General features: G+C 34.3%; 2 protein-coding genes across 2 annotated transcripts; one reads left to right on the forward strand and one right to left on the reverse strand.

Annotated features, from left to right (window-relative positions):
- Positions 1-2,520: 2,520 nt before the first annotated feature.
- Positions 2,521-9,334, forward strand: LOC127101394 (uncharacterized). The gene is made up of 12 exons (XM_051038786.1): positions 2,521-2,678; positions 2,817-2,957; positions 3,076-3,184; positions 3,286-3,419; positions 3,521-3,665; positions 4,652-4,830; positions 5,387-5,624; positions 6,021-6,119; positions 6,258-6,403; positions 6,577-6,681; positions 8,204-8,292; positions 8,648-9,334. The coding sequence occupies exons 1-12, from the start codon at positions 2,610-2,612 to the stop codon at positions 9,156-9,158; spliced, it is 1,965 nt and encodes a 654-aa protein (XP_050894743.1). The 5' UTR covers positions 2,521-2,609; the 3' UTR covers positions 9,159-9,334.
- A 476-nt stretch (positions 9,335-9,810) lies between these two features.
- LOC127101393 (respiratory burst oxidase homolog protein D) lies at positions 9,811-15,462 on the reverse strand. The gene is made up of 12 exons (XM_051038785.1): positions 14,779-15,462; positions 14,432-14,594; positions 14,303-14,351; positions 14,100-14,213; positions 13,577-13,999; positions 13,076-13,459; positions 12,897-12,992; positions 12,642-12,757; positions 12,437-12,539; positions 12,280-12,353; positions 10,613-11,148; positions 9,811-10,334 (listed from the first exon to the last, which is right to left on the reverse strand). The coding sequence occupies exons 1-12, from the start codon at positions 15,311-15,313 to the stop codon at positions 10,225-10,227; spliced, it is 2,703 nt and encodes a 900-aa protein (XP_050894742.1). The 5' UTR covers positions 15,314-15,462; the 3' UTR covers positions 9,811-10,224.
- Positions 15,463-19,240: the final 3,778 nt, after the last annotated feature.

Below are 19,240 nucleotides of genomic sequence, written 5' to 3' on the forward strand. Positions count from 1 at the left end.
TTTAGTGTTCTTTAATTATGAGAACCGCCTACATCTTTGTTCTTATCCGCTGCTCATTATCTTAAACAGCTTTACTTAATACCAAAAGTCACGACTTAGAAAATATCAACATAACGTTCATAAGATAAACCTACCACTCAACGATCTTTTAATGATCGAACTCAATATAGTTTTTTTTGTTGATCAAAGTTTTTAAATCAATCATTTTTTTCGCATGCACAATTTTGAAGTTTTGAGTTTTGTTTTGTGCCGACAATATTGATCTTTGTCGAATATTTTAAAGGAGTTCTAATCTTTTCAAAATCTTCTCGTATACGAGAACTATTCTATTGATGAATATAAAGGATCCTAATTTCATATACATTCAACGGCTCTCCACTATTCATATCTAATAAACTAATTGGTTATTTCTTCTCTACTATATAGAAAGAGCGCGTCAGTTCAGATACTCAGTTTCAAATTCAATTTCAATTTCAATTTACTCTTCTCGCTCACATATTGACCTGAGCGTTAGAGTGTTAATCTTGATGATCATCCTCTTCTCCGTCGCACCAAAAACTCAGATCCACCATTACCTCTGATCCTCACTCAATTTCTAGTTTCAGTAAGGAACCGTAGTATCGTCTACGGAAAACGACTTCTAATTCCAGTGTTTTTCACGATTTCACATTTGCTATTCGATTCGTTAGTTCGAAACCTTCTAAAGTCGTCGAATCGAGAGCACACGAAATCAAACACAAAGATTCGTCGCATTAGATCCAATCAAGCATCGTTTCAGCTTTGATTCCCTTTTTCTAGATCGTTGATTCATACACTTCCAAGTAATGGTTGGATCCAAAACTACTCGTTCTGCCACTACGCGAGTAGTGGCAGCCGCTACCGCAATTCAAGCATCGAACAATCAACCACCTTCATGTCCTTTGCAAAATCTTCGGATACACAAAATAAAAGTTAAAAAATATAAAAATACTGACTATCGAAACTCTTTTATAAAGTTTTCCGTAACACAAAATAAAAATAAAAAATGATTATCGAAACTCTTTTGCAAAGTCTTTCGATACGCAAAATAAAAGTTAAAAAATATTTAAAAATGGACTATAGGAACTCTGTTTTAAAGTCTTCGATAACACAAAATAAAAGTTAATATTAAAAACTAACTATCAAAACTCTTTTGAAAAGTCTTCCGATATATAAAATAAAAATAAAAAATATTTAAAAATTGAATATCAAAACTCTTTTGCAAAATCTTCCGAAACACAAAATAAAAGTTAAAAAATATTTTTTTTAAAATAATAAATTAGTTAAAAATATACAAGAGCAAAATTGATATTTTTTTTATAAAATATAAGGGTATAGGAGAATAAGGTAAAATTTTCTTGAAAAATATTCTAATTTACCACCATCTAAGGATTAAGATTAAAAATCTTGGGAATTAGTAATTACATAGGACAATGACTTTAATTTTCAATATCAAACGAGAAGTATAAGAGAAAATCTAAGTAAGAATCATCCATGGTAATCTAAGTAAGAACTATCAATGTTATCCATTGTCGTTAAATCTCTCAAACTCAAAAAAACCTTTTTGTTCAACAAATAACAGATTCAATATTAATTTTAGTCTTCTTATTTAATACTTAATGATACTCACTACAATATTACTTGCAACAATCTAATACATTTGACAAATTGCTATTAGAGCCTTTAGCAACAAAATATAAGAAATTCTTAAATATGAAGTATAAGAGAATAGTAATGTAGAATCAAACGTTTTATAATTAATAACATCATAGTTAAGAATATAAGCATTTAGGATATAACCACAAACACTAAAAGATCTAGAGTGCAAATTCTTACCAATAATTATTGAATGTGAATTATAATTTATACCTCCATATGTTTGAGAGACAACATCAACCGCTATGTTGAACAGAAATAAATGAATATAGAACAGTAGTAACAAAAAACCTCAAAAACAAAACTACGTTAGAGTTTGATTTTAATTAAATAAATAGATCGAGGAAGGTCGAACAATACAGTTATCTATTTAATTGTGGAAAAAGGAGATAGGTGGTGATGGTAATTTGGAGACCAACTCATCTAAAAACGGTGATTATAGTGATTTGATCGTTTGTTTATAAATAAATTTCTATATATTAAAAGTTGTAATTGCGATGTTAAAACAATCTTACCTTAATTAGAAAAAAAATTTAATAATTTTTTTTAATAACTTTCTGACAAAATTACAAATTATTTAAAAAATAATATTTAAAATATGTGATAAACATACATTATTTACCGTTAAATTTTGTAGTAAAAATCCACAACTTAATATTTTTACCTCTATAATCCATATATGATAGTGAAAAAAATTTAATTTGAACTTTGAGTGACTTTCCAAAAGAATACATGATTAACATTGTCTGAATTCTAAACTTGAGACACACTATATACAAGAAAATTCAAATTCATCCTAAATACATCAAATATACAATTAATTTTGTTTAAATTTTAAAATTTGAATACTTTCGCACTCCTCAAGTTTAAATATCTCGGCCAGACTTGAAGTTCTATTTCGCGCCAAACCAGAGAGCCATCGTTGGAGACGCAAAATGGTTCAGCTGTGTTTCGTTCTTGATCTTCGAACCTTGGCACCTCCATTGCTACCAGACCTAAAGCAGGTACATCATACATTCTCAATCAATTTTGTTTTCCCTATAATCTTCAAATTCTCCCATTTCATGAAATTACCCGCGCAATTTCATCATTCCTAATAGATCGGCAATTTTTCGTTGTTCGTTCGTGTTTTTCGTTTTCAGTCGCTACTTCAACTCGCTAATTTCTACGCCATTTCGAGTTCGAGTTCGAGTTCGTCTTCCTCTGCGCGCAAATCTGCTACTCTCAGTGATAGAATCGGTTTGTGCTATGTCGTCAAGAATCGTTTCACTTCTTCTGACGAGGTAATGTTTCGGTACTGAGAACTATTTTACAATTCGCGATTAGGTTGATAAATTCGAAATGCACTAGACGTGTTTGTGTTATGATCCCTACGAGTGAGTGAATTTGCTGGTAATGTAGTTGATTATCGCTTACCGTCCCGTGGGAGATTTCAACCTGCGCGATTTTCACCATGCTGTTAACAGCTTGCCATCAGATGCCTATCTGTTTGATATGGATAACATATCTGGTATGTGTGTGCGTGTGTGTGTTTGTGTGTTTGTGTGTTTGTGTGTTGCCTTTTTCCGGTTGAAATAAGGCATTGACAGTTCTTTGATGGTTGATTTGCAGATGTAATGATTTCAGATGTTTTGAGTGACCGAGTATTGTATTCTTGGCAAGGTAAAGATATTGAGAGAAAAGTGATAGTCATAACTTCAATCTTGCCTGAAGATGTAGGTTCTGTAATGCAGAAGAGCCTCATGGTGAGCGTTTGTATTCATGATATGATTTTTGTTTTCTTTGAGTTGTGTAATTCAATTTTGTCTAAAAGATATTAAATTGGTTTTTATTTTCATTTTGAAAGGATGCTGCAGATAAATGTGTTTCAGTTGATTTTGCTGTATTTCAGCTGAAGTCAAGTCATCTGATTGATTCGCGTGAAAACATTAACAATTTCCGTCGTTCAATTTCTCATCTTGATAATTGCTCAGTTCAGACCTACATCACAGGTCAAGAACTCTCACAACGTGTATTGACCAAAATTTATTTCTTTCCAAATGCTTTTTGATATGGAGTTTGAGCTTTAGCTTTGAGAAGTACAATAGCAACAATTAGAAAAGTTATCCTACTAGATAGAGTTGGCTACACATAACACATGACACCATAATGTCTTATCGTAAGTTATGTCTAATGACAAATTATTGGCCTATAGTTTCTCTTAGCTCCTCTTATCTTTTACTATTTAACTACCCTTCATCTGATTTAATCATCTTTGTTCAAAGCTTTTATAAGTCTTCTTCATACGTAAGTGCCCAAACCAAACACTTAAGATGAGGTTATGTAATCTCTTTTCATATAGGAGGTACTTAACATTCTCTAATACATTCATTACTAATCCTATCTCATCTTGTGTTTCCACATATCCATCATATCGTTATCATCTCTATAACACTGAACTTATTTTGTTCTTGGTTCTTTACTGTTTACAATCACTTCCATACAGCATCACACATTTTACAGCTTTCTAGATAAACCATTTCCTTAAGCTGAAGTGGTACTTTTCTATCACAATAGTATGCAAAACACTCTTCTGTTTCATCATGTTTTAATTCTATATTTTTAAATCTCTGTCTGTTCCCGCCTCATTTTGTACAATGAACCCAAGTTACGTTGACTAAGTGATTTGCTATATAAAATGATCTCCAATTTTGCCTGTAAGGAAGAATTAGTATACCCTTACTAAACTTACACGCGACATACTCCATTTTTCTTCCACTTAAATGAATGATTTTATGCTTCTAAAGTTTTTCTTAACCCCTAAGTTTTCATTTATTTATTTTTGCGATTCTCTTGGTAGAACTAGATCACGTGCAAAAAACGCGCATCATAGCACTAGCTTTGAGAAACACAGAAACAAAAGATGTCATGAAATCAGTAGACTATTTTTCTAAAATCACACTTAAGGAATTTATGGGAATTGTCTAAAACATTGCAGATTTCAGATCATTCAATGGCCTGGTTAAAAGATGGGTGCAGTTTTTGAAAGATGACATGGACAAGCCCCTGATAGCACGTCTCATTTTCAAGGACAAACTTATAGATTCTGTGAACCATATATTCTGCAACCTGCTTCCACCGGTCAATCCAATAACTAACTGCTTCAGTCAATGCCAGGTAATGGAGTGTCCAATCTATATTGAATATTAATAACCATTCCAAATTTTGGTAGATGTGTGTACTTTTGTTGAGAAATAGTATGTTTATGTTGGTTGTTTAGATTAGAAAAGTTATCTCCACAACTGTATAGACAGTAAGTATTGTGTATAGTTGTTGGAGAAATCAACTGCTCAATTTTGGTTATGTCAATTCCAGAAGAAAACTGGAGACGCTGACCATGTTTGAAAATTACATATATAGGAAACTTTTTTTGAATAAAAAATGTCAAACCTTCAATAACATTTGTACACTAGGTAAACCCCAGCTGAAATATTTAAGAAACATGAAGACATCATTACTCAGGAAAAATCGTTTCATTTATTAATTCCACCTTCAATTGATTATTTTCATTATTGGTCTAATTCCAAAATAATTGTATCTTTTGAATGCCCTCTACACCATTTATTGTAAAATCTGGAGCAATATCTTACCTACCATAATCGTCTTTTTCTTTCATAATAACAAGTTCAACTCATTTAAAGGAAAAGGAAGAATAATTATTGGAATTTTACAGACATGCAGATGCCATGGCATTCCTTTAGGGGATGCTGAAAAAAAACTCAACATGTTTTCCTGTCCAGTCACTGGCTCCAACCTGGAAACAATTGATGTTAATGAAAATTCTGTTCTAGTTGGGGAAAAAACTATTCTGTTTCTTCCCTCATTCCATAACTCCCTGAAGCTTATGCCAGTTTATTCACCAATCACCGTAACTGTTACTGAGAGGATAAACTTGGCTTCTCTTGATGAAGGTGTGTATTTGCTTATTGCCTTTCATTTATAACTTTTGTTAATAGTAATATCATATGCAACGAGAATTTGTTTGTTATTTTAAATTCAGTTAAAATGCAACCTGTACAAACGCAACCTGTACAAACTGCTGCTTGGTTGAGTGTTTGCACAATCAAATTGACCTGTCCAACATTTATATCAATGGCCTATGGGAGAAAAAGAAAACACCATTTTTTCACTTCTTTTCTTTTTTGCTTCACTTTTATAAAGTCTATTTCATACCGATTTCTTTTCTCTTTATGATGTACTACTGAGACTGATTAAGCAATTTTGGTGCACCCAGTGTCTTGTTCTTACCCCTCTTTGTGGTTTGGCTACAAAAAAAATTGAGTTTTCTGATTTGAGTTTTAATGCAGGTCTAATAATGGGGGCTTCATTTGTCGTGACTGCATCTTCTTATCATGTGATCGAAACCAATTCCGATGATACTGATCAGTCAGACATGAATGCTCAACGTGAGTAGTAGGTTCCTTCTTCATTGAAATTCTATCACCAGTGTCATTGTCATTAGTCCTGAATTGTTGCTGTTCAATTTTTATTGGTCAAATTCTTCAAAGTTTATTTTTTTTCCTAACTTGATTATGATTTGACAGTTTTTCAAGGCCTTGCTAGTGTTCTACATTCAATGGACCAGGGTTTGATATGTTCTTCAAATTGTGATTTAGAAACAATGACAGAGGCTCCTTATCATTGTTACTACATTCTGCAGCCATCAGATAATGGACCAATGCTTATGAGGGTGAGAACTAGTTTTTGCTCTTTATCCCTCTAAATCTCCGCCTCCGCACATTAGCACGTAGTATAATAACAACAACCATGCAGTGTCATTACAATGAAGTAGAATGTATATTGGGTTCCTAACATACACGTTGATGATGATTCACCACTTTTCATCATCCATAAAACATGCAGCGCCTTGCAGGGGCAGAAGAAGTCAAACAAGCTCCTGACAACCGATTAATTAATCCATCAGTCAATAAGGATGTAGAGAACTCTGTTCAAGCCTGTTTGCTAAAGGTGTGATTTAAACATCTACACTGAAATTTACCTTTTTTTTGTTCCTTTTTTCCTTCGATCGACTTATTGATACAGACAAGAAATTGTATGTGGGCGTTATTTTGTGCGGATGATTTGTGGAGAATAAGAAAACCCCTCATGCATAAAATTTTACATTTAGGTTTCTTTAATGTTTTGGGAGCTCTGCATATCTGAATTTATCTGAGAAAATATTGCCCGTTCACTGTAGAGGATTGAAGAAAGGTTGACTTGGCTGAACTCCAAAGATGGTCAATATGTTTATGAAATAGAAAAGTTGGATACTCTAAAATAGGAGATAAACTTTACCAACAGAACAAAATATAACAGAACATGAAAAAAAAATAGAATATTAAGATATTATTCGATAAGCACTGTCTCCTTCATTTGCACGTCCTTTCAACTAGACAGACTGGTGGTTGGTTAGCCTTTGGTTTGCAGCTAATGGAAGTTTGTTTGAGACAAGGGGTTTTTAAAAATCTTTGCTAGTTGCGATGCAGGTGGAACAAACTTGGTGACTTACAATCCTGTGTTACTTTTTACCAACGAAAAGTAAGTCAACTTGATTGTTTAGAGCGGGAGTTAAACATTGGGTTGACTTTGAGATGTGAGACACTCAAGTTGGCAAATAAGAGTGTAGGTTGATCTAGCAGAAGGAAACTGATGTCTCTAGTGAAAAAGGAAGTCCCAGTGAATTTGGTAGTGACAATTTAGCATAAGACATGTCCCTGGCACTAGAGCGAACAATCGTAGATCAGGTTGCTACCAAAGGAAGTGCAGTAGCCAATTACAGAATGTCTAGTTTAAGAACAATCTGCCCAATTTTTACTAGCTAAAGCACATAAATTGAAGTCTGGGTACTAGTGGTGAATCTGAAAACCAAGGTTCCTTGGACCTTTTACTAACAACAGAAAATCAAGTAAATGACTTCTATGATCAATGTTACCAACATAAAATCAAATTGTTTTTTTTGTGACGTGATTTTCTCCTCTTAATCTCTCCTCAATCACTCTCTCCCAAAGGCTGTACTGTTTTGTATGTCATTCATGTTCCTAGAGACAGGGATTAAAGAATGAATTTTCCTTTATTCATTTGGCACCCCCTTAAATGTTATACTCTCCTTAAAAATCTGTGAGCCATCTTATGGCTTTCTCTCCTATCCTTTTATATCTAGGTATGTTATCCTATCCAACCGTCTTGCCTCTAACATTTGTGTGTCTGCTCTGCTCCTGACTGAAGTAAGCATCATGGGTACCATTTAGGATCGTTTGGTTAATTTCAGCTTGGCAGGTGTTGTAGTTGATGAGTTGTGGAATTATGGACTGATATGTGGGGATAGATGGACCGTGGAATTATGGAATTATAGACTGATATGTGGGGATAGCTTGGCAAACTTCTGCAGACTAAACTTTATATTTTGAATTCAAATTGAATCACATAAATATTCACAAACTTGAATAAGTTCCTTATTTTTTGGAGTATTGAAACCAAAATTTACTTGCAGATTGATGTAACAGATTATGATCCGCTGTTGCATGAAAGAGGCTTTCATCAAAAACTAAACGTGCTTGTCAAAGAAAGCCTACAATTGGGGTGAGTTTCTACTTTCTGCATGCAGCTTAACAAATGACAATGCATGAGCTTGAGAATACACGTAACAAACCTCTTTTTTTCCAAAAAGAAGTAGATATAAGAATTAACAGCTTGCGCTTTTGAGCAGATGCTGCCAGGTTTAGCAACTGACTCTTTTTTATTAGAATGAACATTTTTACTACAAGATTTGAGAATTTATGCTTTTAATTTTCTTTAAGATAAAAGATGACTTAATATTTTGATTGTAGACTTCCTTTTTTTCGGCTTGTTATTCTCAATGAATCATTGTTGCAAATTTAGTTTGTTATCCAAACATTCAAAGATTTGTATTTTATTTATTAATGATGTTTTGTAGGTCAGTATTTCCCAAAAAGGATGGTGCGTTTTCTGAACTAAGCTCAAGTCAACAACCTTCATCCGAGGTGATCGGGAGAGCAAAATCAGCAAATAATGTCGTTGTTGTGGATGAGGAAATTTTGTCTATGGATATTACGGATCAAGATGACAGAACCATGGCAAATATTACAGAAGAATGGAAGCAATTGGTTGTAAGCGAAGAGCCCAAGTTGTACTCTCCATCTTGCTTGCCCAAAGCCAAGTTGGATCAATCAAGTATAGCACCGCGAAATGGTAATAGACAGCTAGACAAGGAAACTTCAAGGATTTTAGAGAGATTAGAGGTTCCAAGGCCATTGAAAGGAAAGAAGGCATCTCCCGTTTCAAATGAAAGTTGTGTGAAAAATAAAACCGTGCCTACAAAGAAGCCTCTAATACCATTCCAGCCAAGTCAAAATACAGAACAAGTCATAGTCGGCAGCCAGCTATTGAAACCAAATTTCCAGAGGCAGAAAAGAAAGCAAAGATGAAAAAAACATAACTCGGCGTTTCATGAAAATAATCGTTCAAAGGTCTATAAGGTCAGGACATTCCTTTTCCCTTTTTTACCATCCCACGAGTTATTTTGCTGCTAAAAAAGAGCCCACTAATCATGAAACATGTTTTCTAATGGATCGGAAGCGCTAAAATGCATACATTTTTTTGAGTGGGCTCAAGATTCCACTTAATAAATTCTGTTAAATTTTTATATCTACTTCTCTCCATAGCACTCATAACTAATCACTATACATCTTTTCCAAGGAATCAGAAGTGTGAAAATGCTTAGCAGTTTTGTTAACAATTAACATACTAGTAGCAGTGTTATCTAATCACTTGAAGTTCAACACATCACGACTCAATGAACTCTAATATCAATATGCTTTGATCTTGAACGATATGTAGAAGTCTTAATAAGGTGCATAGTACTTTGGTTGTGTCATAATACATTGGATGAAAACAAACTCATGAAGAAAACTCTTCAATTCACCTATAACAACTCCTTGCAACTTTTAATTTCAACAATAAGCTTCGCCTTTATGGTAGGTCAAAAAATTTTGCGATCAGAAATTATTTTACTTTAAATTTCTCATCAATTTTACAAAACTTACCAAATAAAATAAAATAAAATAATTACAAAATCAATTAAAACATGAACTATTAATTGCACTGCATCTTATTATTTCCTTTCTCGTTTACTTTCTTCCTGGTCCCTTATCTTGAGATCACAATATGAATGAAAAACAAAACAAACAAAAAAATCCTTGTCGTGGTCATCTATTTCCCTTTAATGTATTAAATTTACAATCATGACGACACGCTTATAAATTATTGACGGGGCCATCCTATTCTTACCACACCTTTAGTATTTGGTAGCCAACTCACAACCAAACCATCCACGTATATCTTGATCCTTAACTAAAACCATCCCAACCATAGGTAGAAAGTAGAAACACACTTTAGGTTATCGACAGAAAGGTGGAGACAATACATGATAATTGTTTAGTCATCTTGGTGGAGTTCTAGCTCTCACCGTAATCCTCAATTATTTTCATCTTATCAGAAATTTTCTTTATGAAAGTCGTATTTCGTGGATGTATTATGAGAGAAATCCAACGATAGCTGGCGAAGCTCGTGGGTCAGGGTGGATGGCCCACAGTAAAATACCCCTGCATTATTATTTGCAATATGATGATAAGCTTAGTTTTAATGAAATACGATAAAAAAAAAGGTTAATGCATGATTGATGTTGATAAAAAGCAAGCACCCTCACTTCAAAGAGACCTTTTCCTTTTTTATGTTTAAATTAACCCTCTAGAGGCATATTTGAAGTTTGGATTCCAATTTCCAAATCATATTATCGATCATTGATTACTTTTTTTTACTAACTTTTAGTTTTCAAGAAAGAAACAAAAACAATTGTCGCATTCAAGAAGTGGGAACTCACCAACTCTTGCTTCCGGATGATTAAGTGCAATGCGTTTGTAAACAGATCGCCAATTGGGTTTGGCAAAGTGAGACTTGACGCGAGTGCCTGACACAATGTCCACACCATTTTTTGCATGGTTTATAGACTGCACCATAGCAATAAGAGCAGAGCGAGCATCGCCCTGTTCGTATACGCTGGTGCAGTAGCTGTGTAGCTCAATCAATCCCCCTCTGTCCTCCTCAGCTACATCATTCATCACCCCTTTAAACCAATCAAAGGAACCTTGCTCTCTTGTCACCCAATAGAAGTATGCCCTTCTTGTCTTGAAGTCACTGAACCGAGTGTCTTTATGATTGTTTGTCACCGGTGATCCTTCCTCCATTGCAAACCCATCTTCGTCTTCCATGGCTTTGAAGTTATTGACCATGTCCTTTAGTATACTTATCATTGGGGTAGCTCCTATTCCTAGCCCCACAAGTAAAACCACCTCATACTCTCTGTAGTCTTGTGCAGGTGCTCCATAAGGACCATCAATCAAAACTTTAGGGAAAGTGCTACATAATATCATAATCATAACATACAATCATTATTTTGTCATTCAACAAAAGAGATGTACATATAATTACTTGAAAAGCAATTGTTAAGTAATATGCATGGCAGAGGAAATTCATAAGTCTTTAAATGATTGGTTCCAATCATCACCACCGCCTGAGAAACATCTTTTGGGCAATGTATATCTTCTTATCTCTTCTTTTTTGTGTTACAACTTAAAAGTTACAACATAAGATAATATGCATCTCAAAAGCAACATAAACAACAATACTAGTAGTTTAGTAGTTTGGAGGAGGGACTTAGAATTTAAATGATAGAAAAGTCATAGGTCTATCTCCCTACTTAACAACAAACAACAAACAATTAATATTTAAAAAAAGTTGACAAATAAAAAATATAGACTCCTTAAGATACTTGTAGAAAATATGGATTTGCTTGAGTTTGTATGGCATGCATAAATTGTCAAAAAGTGTCTTTATCACCCTAATATATTTTCCCCCCTCAAAGTTCAGATGACAACCACAGCTCGTCCAGAAAAAAACAAGATAACAGTCAGTCTTGTTGGCCCCTTAATAACATAATCATTTGATTATAAAAGCAGGGCAAGTGTCAAGTTGCCTTTGGAATCTCAGCAACGATAAATTGACAACCAAACCGAATTGAACAAAACAAAAAACATGTTCTTAATTCATTTCAAACTCGTTCTTCAGTTATTGGATCTGCGATATCAGTAACTAATGAAGGTGGTTCTCTAGCATACACTCTTGCTATCTTATAATCAGTCCCTTTGCAAACTACCGAAAATGAACATCTAGATCTAACAATAATTAAAAGGTGGTAATTCTGTCCCTATTAATACTAATAATTAAAAAGCCGTTTCAACAACATGACATTAAATAACTTGTTCTTCAATAAATTGTATTGTTGTTGTTGTATATGCAAACAAAGTCATTCAAAGCCGTAGTCAATTATTGCACAGTCAGATTTTCTTAATAAACTATTAACAATTATTTATAACATTAAAATATGTTAAGTTCTGAAGCAGAACTATAGTTTTTGCATGTTACCCATCATCACATATTTAAAATAGAAGAAAAAAACCTACTTGCAAAAACAAAAACAGTAAAGCATACCTTGGGCTGTTTTCTCCCTTCAAACATTCTCCTCTTAGAAGTCCACTCTGTCCATTGTTGGCTGGCTTGCACGCCTGAAAGAAACAAAAACAATAAGCTTGTTAATTACAAGACACCACATGATATAAATATAAATAATAATAATAATAATATTCACCTCTGAGAATTTGGCCTTCAAACCCCGAGTCCAATCACCAAGTATTTTAATGTGAACGCTAAGGTAATCATCATTAGGAGCAGAAGTTATAGAAAATGGATGCCTGTAAAATGCATAAACAATGAATTAAGGTTATGTGATGCTTTTTAGATGGCACATTTCATATAGAACATGTTTCTTCAACAAAAAAAAAACAAATACATACCATTCTAGTGGAGACACAGCAGCACAATTGACAAGCATGTATTGTCCACTCTTATAGCTAAATCCTTGAGGCTTTGACATATTAATTGCCAACACATTTCCAGGATATACAGCAACCTTTAAATTTGCCAATGAAATGAAAATGGAATGAGACCTTTATACTTTCTAAGCTTGCCAAAAGTACTTACTCAGAGAAACATGTGTCTTCATATCGTATCATATGAATAATATTTCATCATAATTATTTGTTACTCACCTTCAATATTTTCACCGACTTGATGCTCGATCTAAGTGCTCTAGTAAGCCTTTCCAATGCATAAATGGTGATGGGAATAGCAAGATACATCCAAGTCTAGAGAAGCACACAATAATATTATTATGTGTCTGAATCAATTATATAAATGACTGGAGTAGGGGTTAACTGATGCTACTAACCGTTTTCTTGTACCATTCTTTGGTTAGGTAAAGTTTGGTTCCGTGGATAATCAAGAGGGCGTAGACAATGATGAAGAGGTGATGAGAATACCAAAAGGCATTGAAACCTGTGAGTTTATTAAACGGTTTAGGTAGTTTGGTGCGGTTCCTCCTGAACCTAGTATTGGCCAGTGTAAAGGATATTGCCATTAGCACAACCATTAGGATCCCTGTTACTCCTTCCCATGATTTGACAAAATACCAGTAGTTCGATGGTTTATGTCCGAAAAAAGGCTCCATCAGCTTGTACTTTTCATTGCTTGCGTGAAGAAGGCGAGGAAAATCACAAACGAGATGATAAATAGCATGAATCCCAACACCAAGTGATATTGCCACAGCTATCATCTGCAAAAATACTCTTAATTTCATGCCCTGTCACTTGCGAAAGCTGCTACAATCCAAAAACAATGTGTGTATTTTTTTCTTGCAACTCTTGAGGGAAAAATCAGAAGTGAAAATTACCTTGTGAAAGTTGAGGCCGTCGTCAAAGGGAACGAAAGCGCCTAGCTTGGTCTTATTCCTGAGCCAAGTGATGGTGTTTCGGCAAACAGGCAATAAGATAATTGCCATGTTCAGTTTAAGTGTTTCAGCAGCACCTTTTGCCATGCACACACAATGCCCCATCACTTCATATGCAGCTCTTCTTCTATATTGCACAAATTTATAGGCAAATAGACCTAACATCACACCAATCCACAGCGCAAACACCCAAGATCTTCGCCAGTTATCCTGGAAGAAGTACTTGGTATCTCTATACCACCTCTTAATAGGGTTTTCCTCAAATATAGGCGTAAGCTTTTGGCTTAGCATTTGGCTCAGGTACTTACTTTCTCCCCTTGTATTTTCTTCTGGTCCATGCAATAAGAGAGTCTCCAGATTCCCTATCTGTTACAAAAATGGCCAAATGATTAAGGTCACAATCCTATTTTATTGAAATAGTTATCTTAACCTGGACATGACAGTGTAGATTTTTTCGTTTTATTACCAAAATATATCCCGTGTCATCCGGGTCTAGTTCTTCCATGATCAAAGCTGCATATTCCTCCGCTTGTTTCTGAATGTTTGACAGTTTGTTGGCAGTGGCGCTCAGACATATAATCTGAGAGCAGAATCGCAGAAAACACAAAAATTATTCAAGAAAAAAATTGGCTGATAGAAAACTACTTTAATAATACTATGATACCATACATCTTTTATCTCCTCCTCAGTGATTCTTCCATCTGCATCTTTGTCAACCCTGCAATCCAAATCAAATGTCAGTGATATGTTTACGAAGCATTCAACTAGACATTTACATTAACTAAAAGAAATAATTACATGTCAAAGAATGTTTTGAGTCTAGTATCAAAGCTCTGGTCAGAAATACAGTCCCAGAACTCCCTAAGCTGGATCTTGTTAATCAAGCCCCCTTGAATACCTCTCTGCCGAGCAAGAGTATCAAAAAGCTTCTCTGCATACGCCTCAGACTCCGCATTCAATCCTACAATTAAATCCAAAGAAACACTTAGAAATTACTCTATAATTATAATCAAATTTTAATCACTTGGTCGCTACAATCTTTGATATTGCAGAGAATTACTGTCAAATACAGCTGATGCAACTCAAATAATCGTGGTCCAAGAGACAGCAGAAACATTTGGAGCAATATTGTAGAATTGGCATACCTATGCATTTAGCAAAGAGAGCGCGAGGAAGATATCCATCCGTGATAGCAGTAAGTTTCTCAAACTCTTTCTCAACTTTAGACCATCCTGCACCAACATCGGTCGTGCTGATAAACTTGAGTCCAGTGAGAGCATGAGCCACTGCAGACTTGGTTCTTTCCAATCGTTTTGCTGGTTCTGGTTTCGCAAATGATGCCAAACGCTTCAGCTGCTTTATACGAATAGTAGCATTCTGAACCACTGAAGCACCAAAAGATTTCTTCTTCACCAACCTCTTCCCAGTCAAACACAGTTTCTCACGATCACTTTCTCCCATGTCACTTTCTGTTATCGTTTTCATACTGTGTAAGGCAACAGAGTTACCTTGAATATCCATGGTCACCTCCACATAGTCTGCTGCTTCTTCTTCTTTGTTATGGTCAACATAGGTGCCAGCTTTAGACTCAGCAACGCTTAACTTTGTGATGTTTTCAGGAGCAATGAGCTCTATATCTGATTCATGATGATGAAGATCTGCAGAAGAAGTTCCTTCCATGTTGCTGTTTTGTTTGTCTGATACACTGATTCAACACTTTCTGGTCACTTTTGTCACAACCATTTCCTTCTTTCTTTATTAGCTACTTACTACCTCTGCTCTCCCAATATATATATAAAGTATGTTGCATTTTTGAAACAGGGAATAATAATGATATAATATCTCATATGTTTGGTAGTGATTTTTTTTATCAAAATAATAATAATAATGCATCCTTACTTTTTTAAATATTGAATTCACATGCTATAGCATTTTTAAAGTCGGAGTGGGAGGGATAGTTTCAACTTGAAATACTTGAGTTAAGGGTTAAAAGAAGTTGAAGGTCTAGGATTCAAGTCTCGGCAAGAGTGTTAACTATTACTAATTTGTTATTCCTTCTGTTTTAAAATGATCGTGGTTTTGTAGAAATTATTGTTATTTTTTAAAATATATCCTTTAACGGTTACTCTTTACATTATTTCTAACTTATTAATAGAATTAATTTAGTAAAAGTGTAATATTTTATGATAATATTATTGTATTTTTTAATTTTTGTGTAAAAATTTTAAATGATATTCCTTCCTGTCTCATAATTACTGATCCATTTATAATAAATGATCAATTTTAATTTTCAATATATTTTTTTCAATTTTATTTTTAATTAATATTATTTTCATCATTTTTAATATTTAATAAGGATATTTTAATAAAAATATAATTTTTTTTATTTATTTATTTTAATTTATATGAAATTGTCAATTGAATAGTAGAAGGAGTAGTTATTTTAAAGTTATATTAAAGTTATATTAAACAGCTGAGTTTTAATCATTTTAAAGTAAAAGGTACATTTTAAAAGTCAAAAGTGTATCGGTTGATTATCAAAAACAAATTATTGCAAATGTTAATACTAAATAAAGGGCATATACTGTAGTTTTTTTTACCCGAATGTACCCCCATCAAATCACAATCTTTTGTACAATTTTTTCTTTTACGAAAGAAAGAAAAACAACAAGTTACAAAATTGATCTATGAATTTGTAAATATAGGTCATTTTATTCCAGTAATTTATGAATGAATACAAATATTCTAGAATTTGTAAAGATGTCTGATATTATTCCAGTATCTTATAAGATAGCCTAAAGAAAGAAAATTATGAAATAAGCTAACATTTCTAATAAGCCACTTAAAAATTATTAAAAGGAGTTTTTAAGTTCATTAAGAGGGTTCTATAAACTCAAAACCTCTAAATCACCTAGAGAAATGCTAAATTTCCCCGATTAGTCAGCATTTCTATTGCATTCTTGCCAAGTTTGATTGATTTAGACATACCATTTCATAAGCAAATTACGAATGTGGTGGATATTGGAATATTTCCATTGAACTTGTAATTATTGGAGATCATGTTCGAAAAAATCTTAGAGCTGTTTTCCATGATGAGATGAGATGAGATGAGATGAGATATATTTGAGCAATGTTTTTTCCATTCTCAGCGGTACCTCCCATATTTTTGAAAATTCAAAACTGATCATCAGATGTTTGGAGATGCATTTTCGGACGCATCCAAATTACAACTAAAATATATTATTTTGAGATTCATCACATTTGTGATCAAATTATGATTCGGAGATGCATCTACGTATGACTATTTGATGTATTCGGAGAAGTATCTCTGGAATTCTCTCTGAATCATATTTTGAACAATATCTGACCAACACCATTATCCAAAAATTAAATTTTTATGAGGACAACTTATATTAACTTATATTAATGTAAAATCAAATTAAAACTCTGTTATATTAAAATTAAAGGAGGGTGAAAATTCATATATAAATAAAAAAAAAGTCAAGATAGTTCTTACATAACATTTGGCCAAAAATACATCGAAAATAACCAAAAAAAATTATACATCCTAATATAAACTATTGGATATGTCTAACTGCCTACCTCCTCCGCCGTTGCACGACATTCTGTGACTCGGAAACCATGCATTCCACTAGGGACAACTGCGGGTTTCCATCCACAAAGAGTCTTGACTCTATGGCTGCTTTACTCATCTCCCTAATATGTCGACATACCATTGCCACGCTCTCTGCCTGCTCATCCCGAGCCTTAAGTACCTTCTGGTTAACTAGCCTAGGTGGTTATCCAAGAGTGCCTGGTGTCATGGTAGGGTGTGACACCCTATAGAACCATATCATGTATCCCTCGACAGAAGTCCAGTGTACATGAGTTGGCTCCCGACGATACTCCTTTGATACCAAGTGACTCTCAAAATCATTTAGTATCGCCTGTAGATCTCTGTGGCGCATACCAGGATGAACGGACTCCTAGGGAGGTCTCGGAATAATCTATAAGTAGCCAAACTGGGGCATCGCTCGCTCGGAAAGATGGGGATACATAAGAGATGCCCCACATCCCAACTAGCAGGAGTATAAGGAAATAACGTCAAACTGGCGTGTTTGGCAGCGATCTTTGTATGGGCAGAAGCAAATGTCATCTGATACCATGCGGTCAAGAGAGACTCGGAATTACTCGACCGCACCATTCCCACTGTACAAAATAAAAGTGGTTATATGAGGTCAGTCCTCTGTGTAATTAGGCGTATCTTTCTACCCGGTGATGCGAGGAAAGTGAGAGATGATCCATCCCTGAAAACGTTGCAGATACAATATTGAAAATAAGTGTAACAAATGAATTATGAAAATATTAGTAACTAGAAATTACTGTAAGCAGCGTGCAATACCCCGTCAACTGCTTTGTCTTCCAAAGGCAACTCTCGCCCAACTTCGAGTAGAGGTAGACCAAATAGGTGCCCCCCAAGTTGTACTCGTGAGTCACAGTCAGGTTTGTTAAATACTTGAGGTATACCACATTGACATATGTTGCACTTTTGTCCTCAAATATAGACGTGCCACCCAAGAATAAGAGGTAACACCTCAACTTGCAGATCATCACCTACGACATCAGTATCCCCCTTCACATGAGCATTATAAATGGTTTCCAAAAAGCTAAACGGTGCATGAGCACCTCTAGTGTGAGTTGCCTCCTCTTAAGCCTTATTAGGGCCAACCCCCGATAAGTTTGTTAGACGATAGTATGGTCTAGAAGGGGGGGTGAATAGATCATGTATTTAAAAATTTAGCGCTTTTTAAAATTATTTTTAAAGGTTACGAGAGCTCCCTAGACCACGATCATCTAAACGATCTATTACTGAAAGATCGGATATGTGTGAAACCAAATGGAATGACTAAGATAGAGCTAATCAACAACAATCTTAATCAATCAGTCAAATACACAAATTCTTGATATAGCTACCACCAATGATGAATAAAACAATGAGAAAACAAGCAAAATATTGATAAACTTATATGAAGTTAATTTTAGAAAACACTTGGTGTGCACAGTACACTAAGACTTAATTTCACTAGAATTGATAGTGCAGAATTCTCCTTAGTTATAACAAAGTGGTTGCAACAATTTATCAAACAACTTTAATGCACAACAATTAAGCGAGATGAAGTTACCAATTAGTTTCACACAAGATTCAATTTATGCAGAAATTAAAGAGTTAGAGAAAGAGAGAACAACACCAAATTTGTTTAGGCAGTTCCCCTTTCGTCCTCTCTTAGGGTACGTCTTCCCCCAATTCTAAAACTAGAATTGAGATATTCATTATCAATTTGCAAAGTTTATACAAGAGAAGAAATAATCACCACCAAGAAAACCTAAGTGTTATTGTAGATCTTATTCACTTCTCTCCCCTTGATTCGAGTTGAACCAAGTGCTTCAAACGTTACGAACAAACCTCTGATTGTAGCTACCTTATTGCAAGAACTCCAAGTTCTCCAAAACTCTAGCTCGGCTGATTTCGATCAAATATGCGTGAAACCTCCGATTGTAGTTACCTTATTGCAAGAACTCCAATTTCTCAAAAACTCTAGCTCGGCC

This window comes from Lathyrus oleraceus, chromosome 7 (assembly GCF_024323335.1).
Source record: "Lathyrus oleraceus cultivar Zhongwan6 chromosome 7, CAAS_Psat_ZW6_1.0, whole genome shotgun sequence".
Taxonomy (NCBI): domain Eukaryota; kingdom Viridiplantae; phylum Streptophyta; class Magnoliopsida; order Fabales; family Fabaceae; genus Lathyrus; species Lathyrus oleraceus.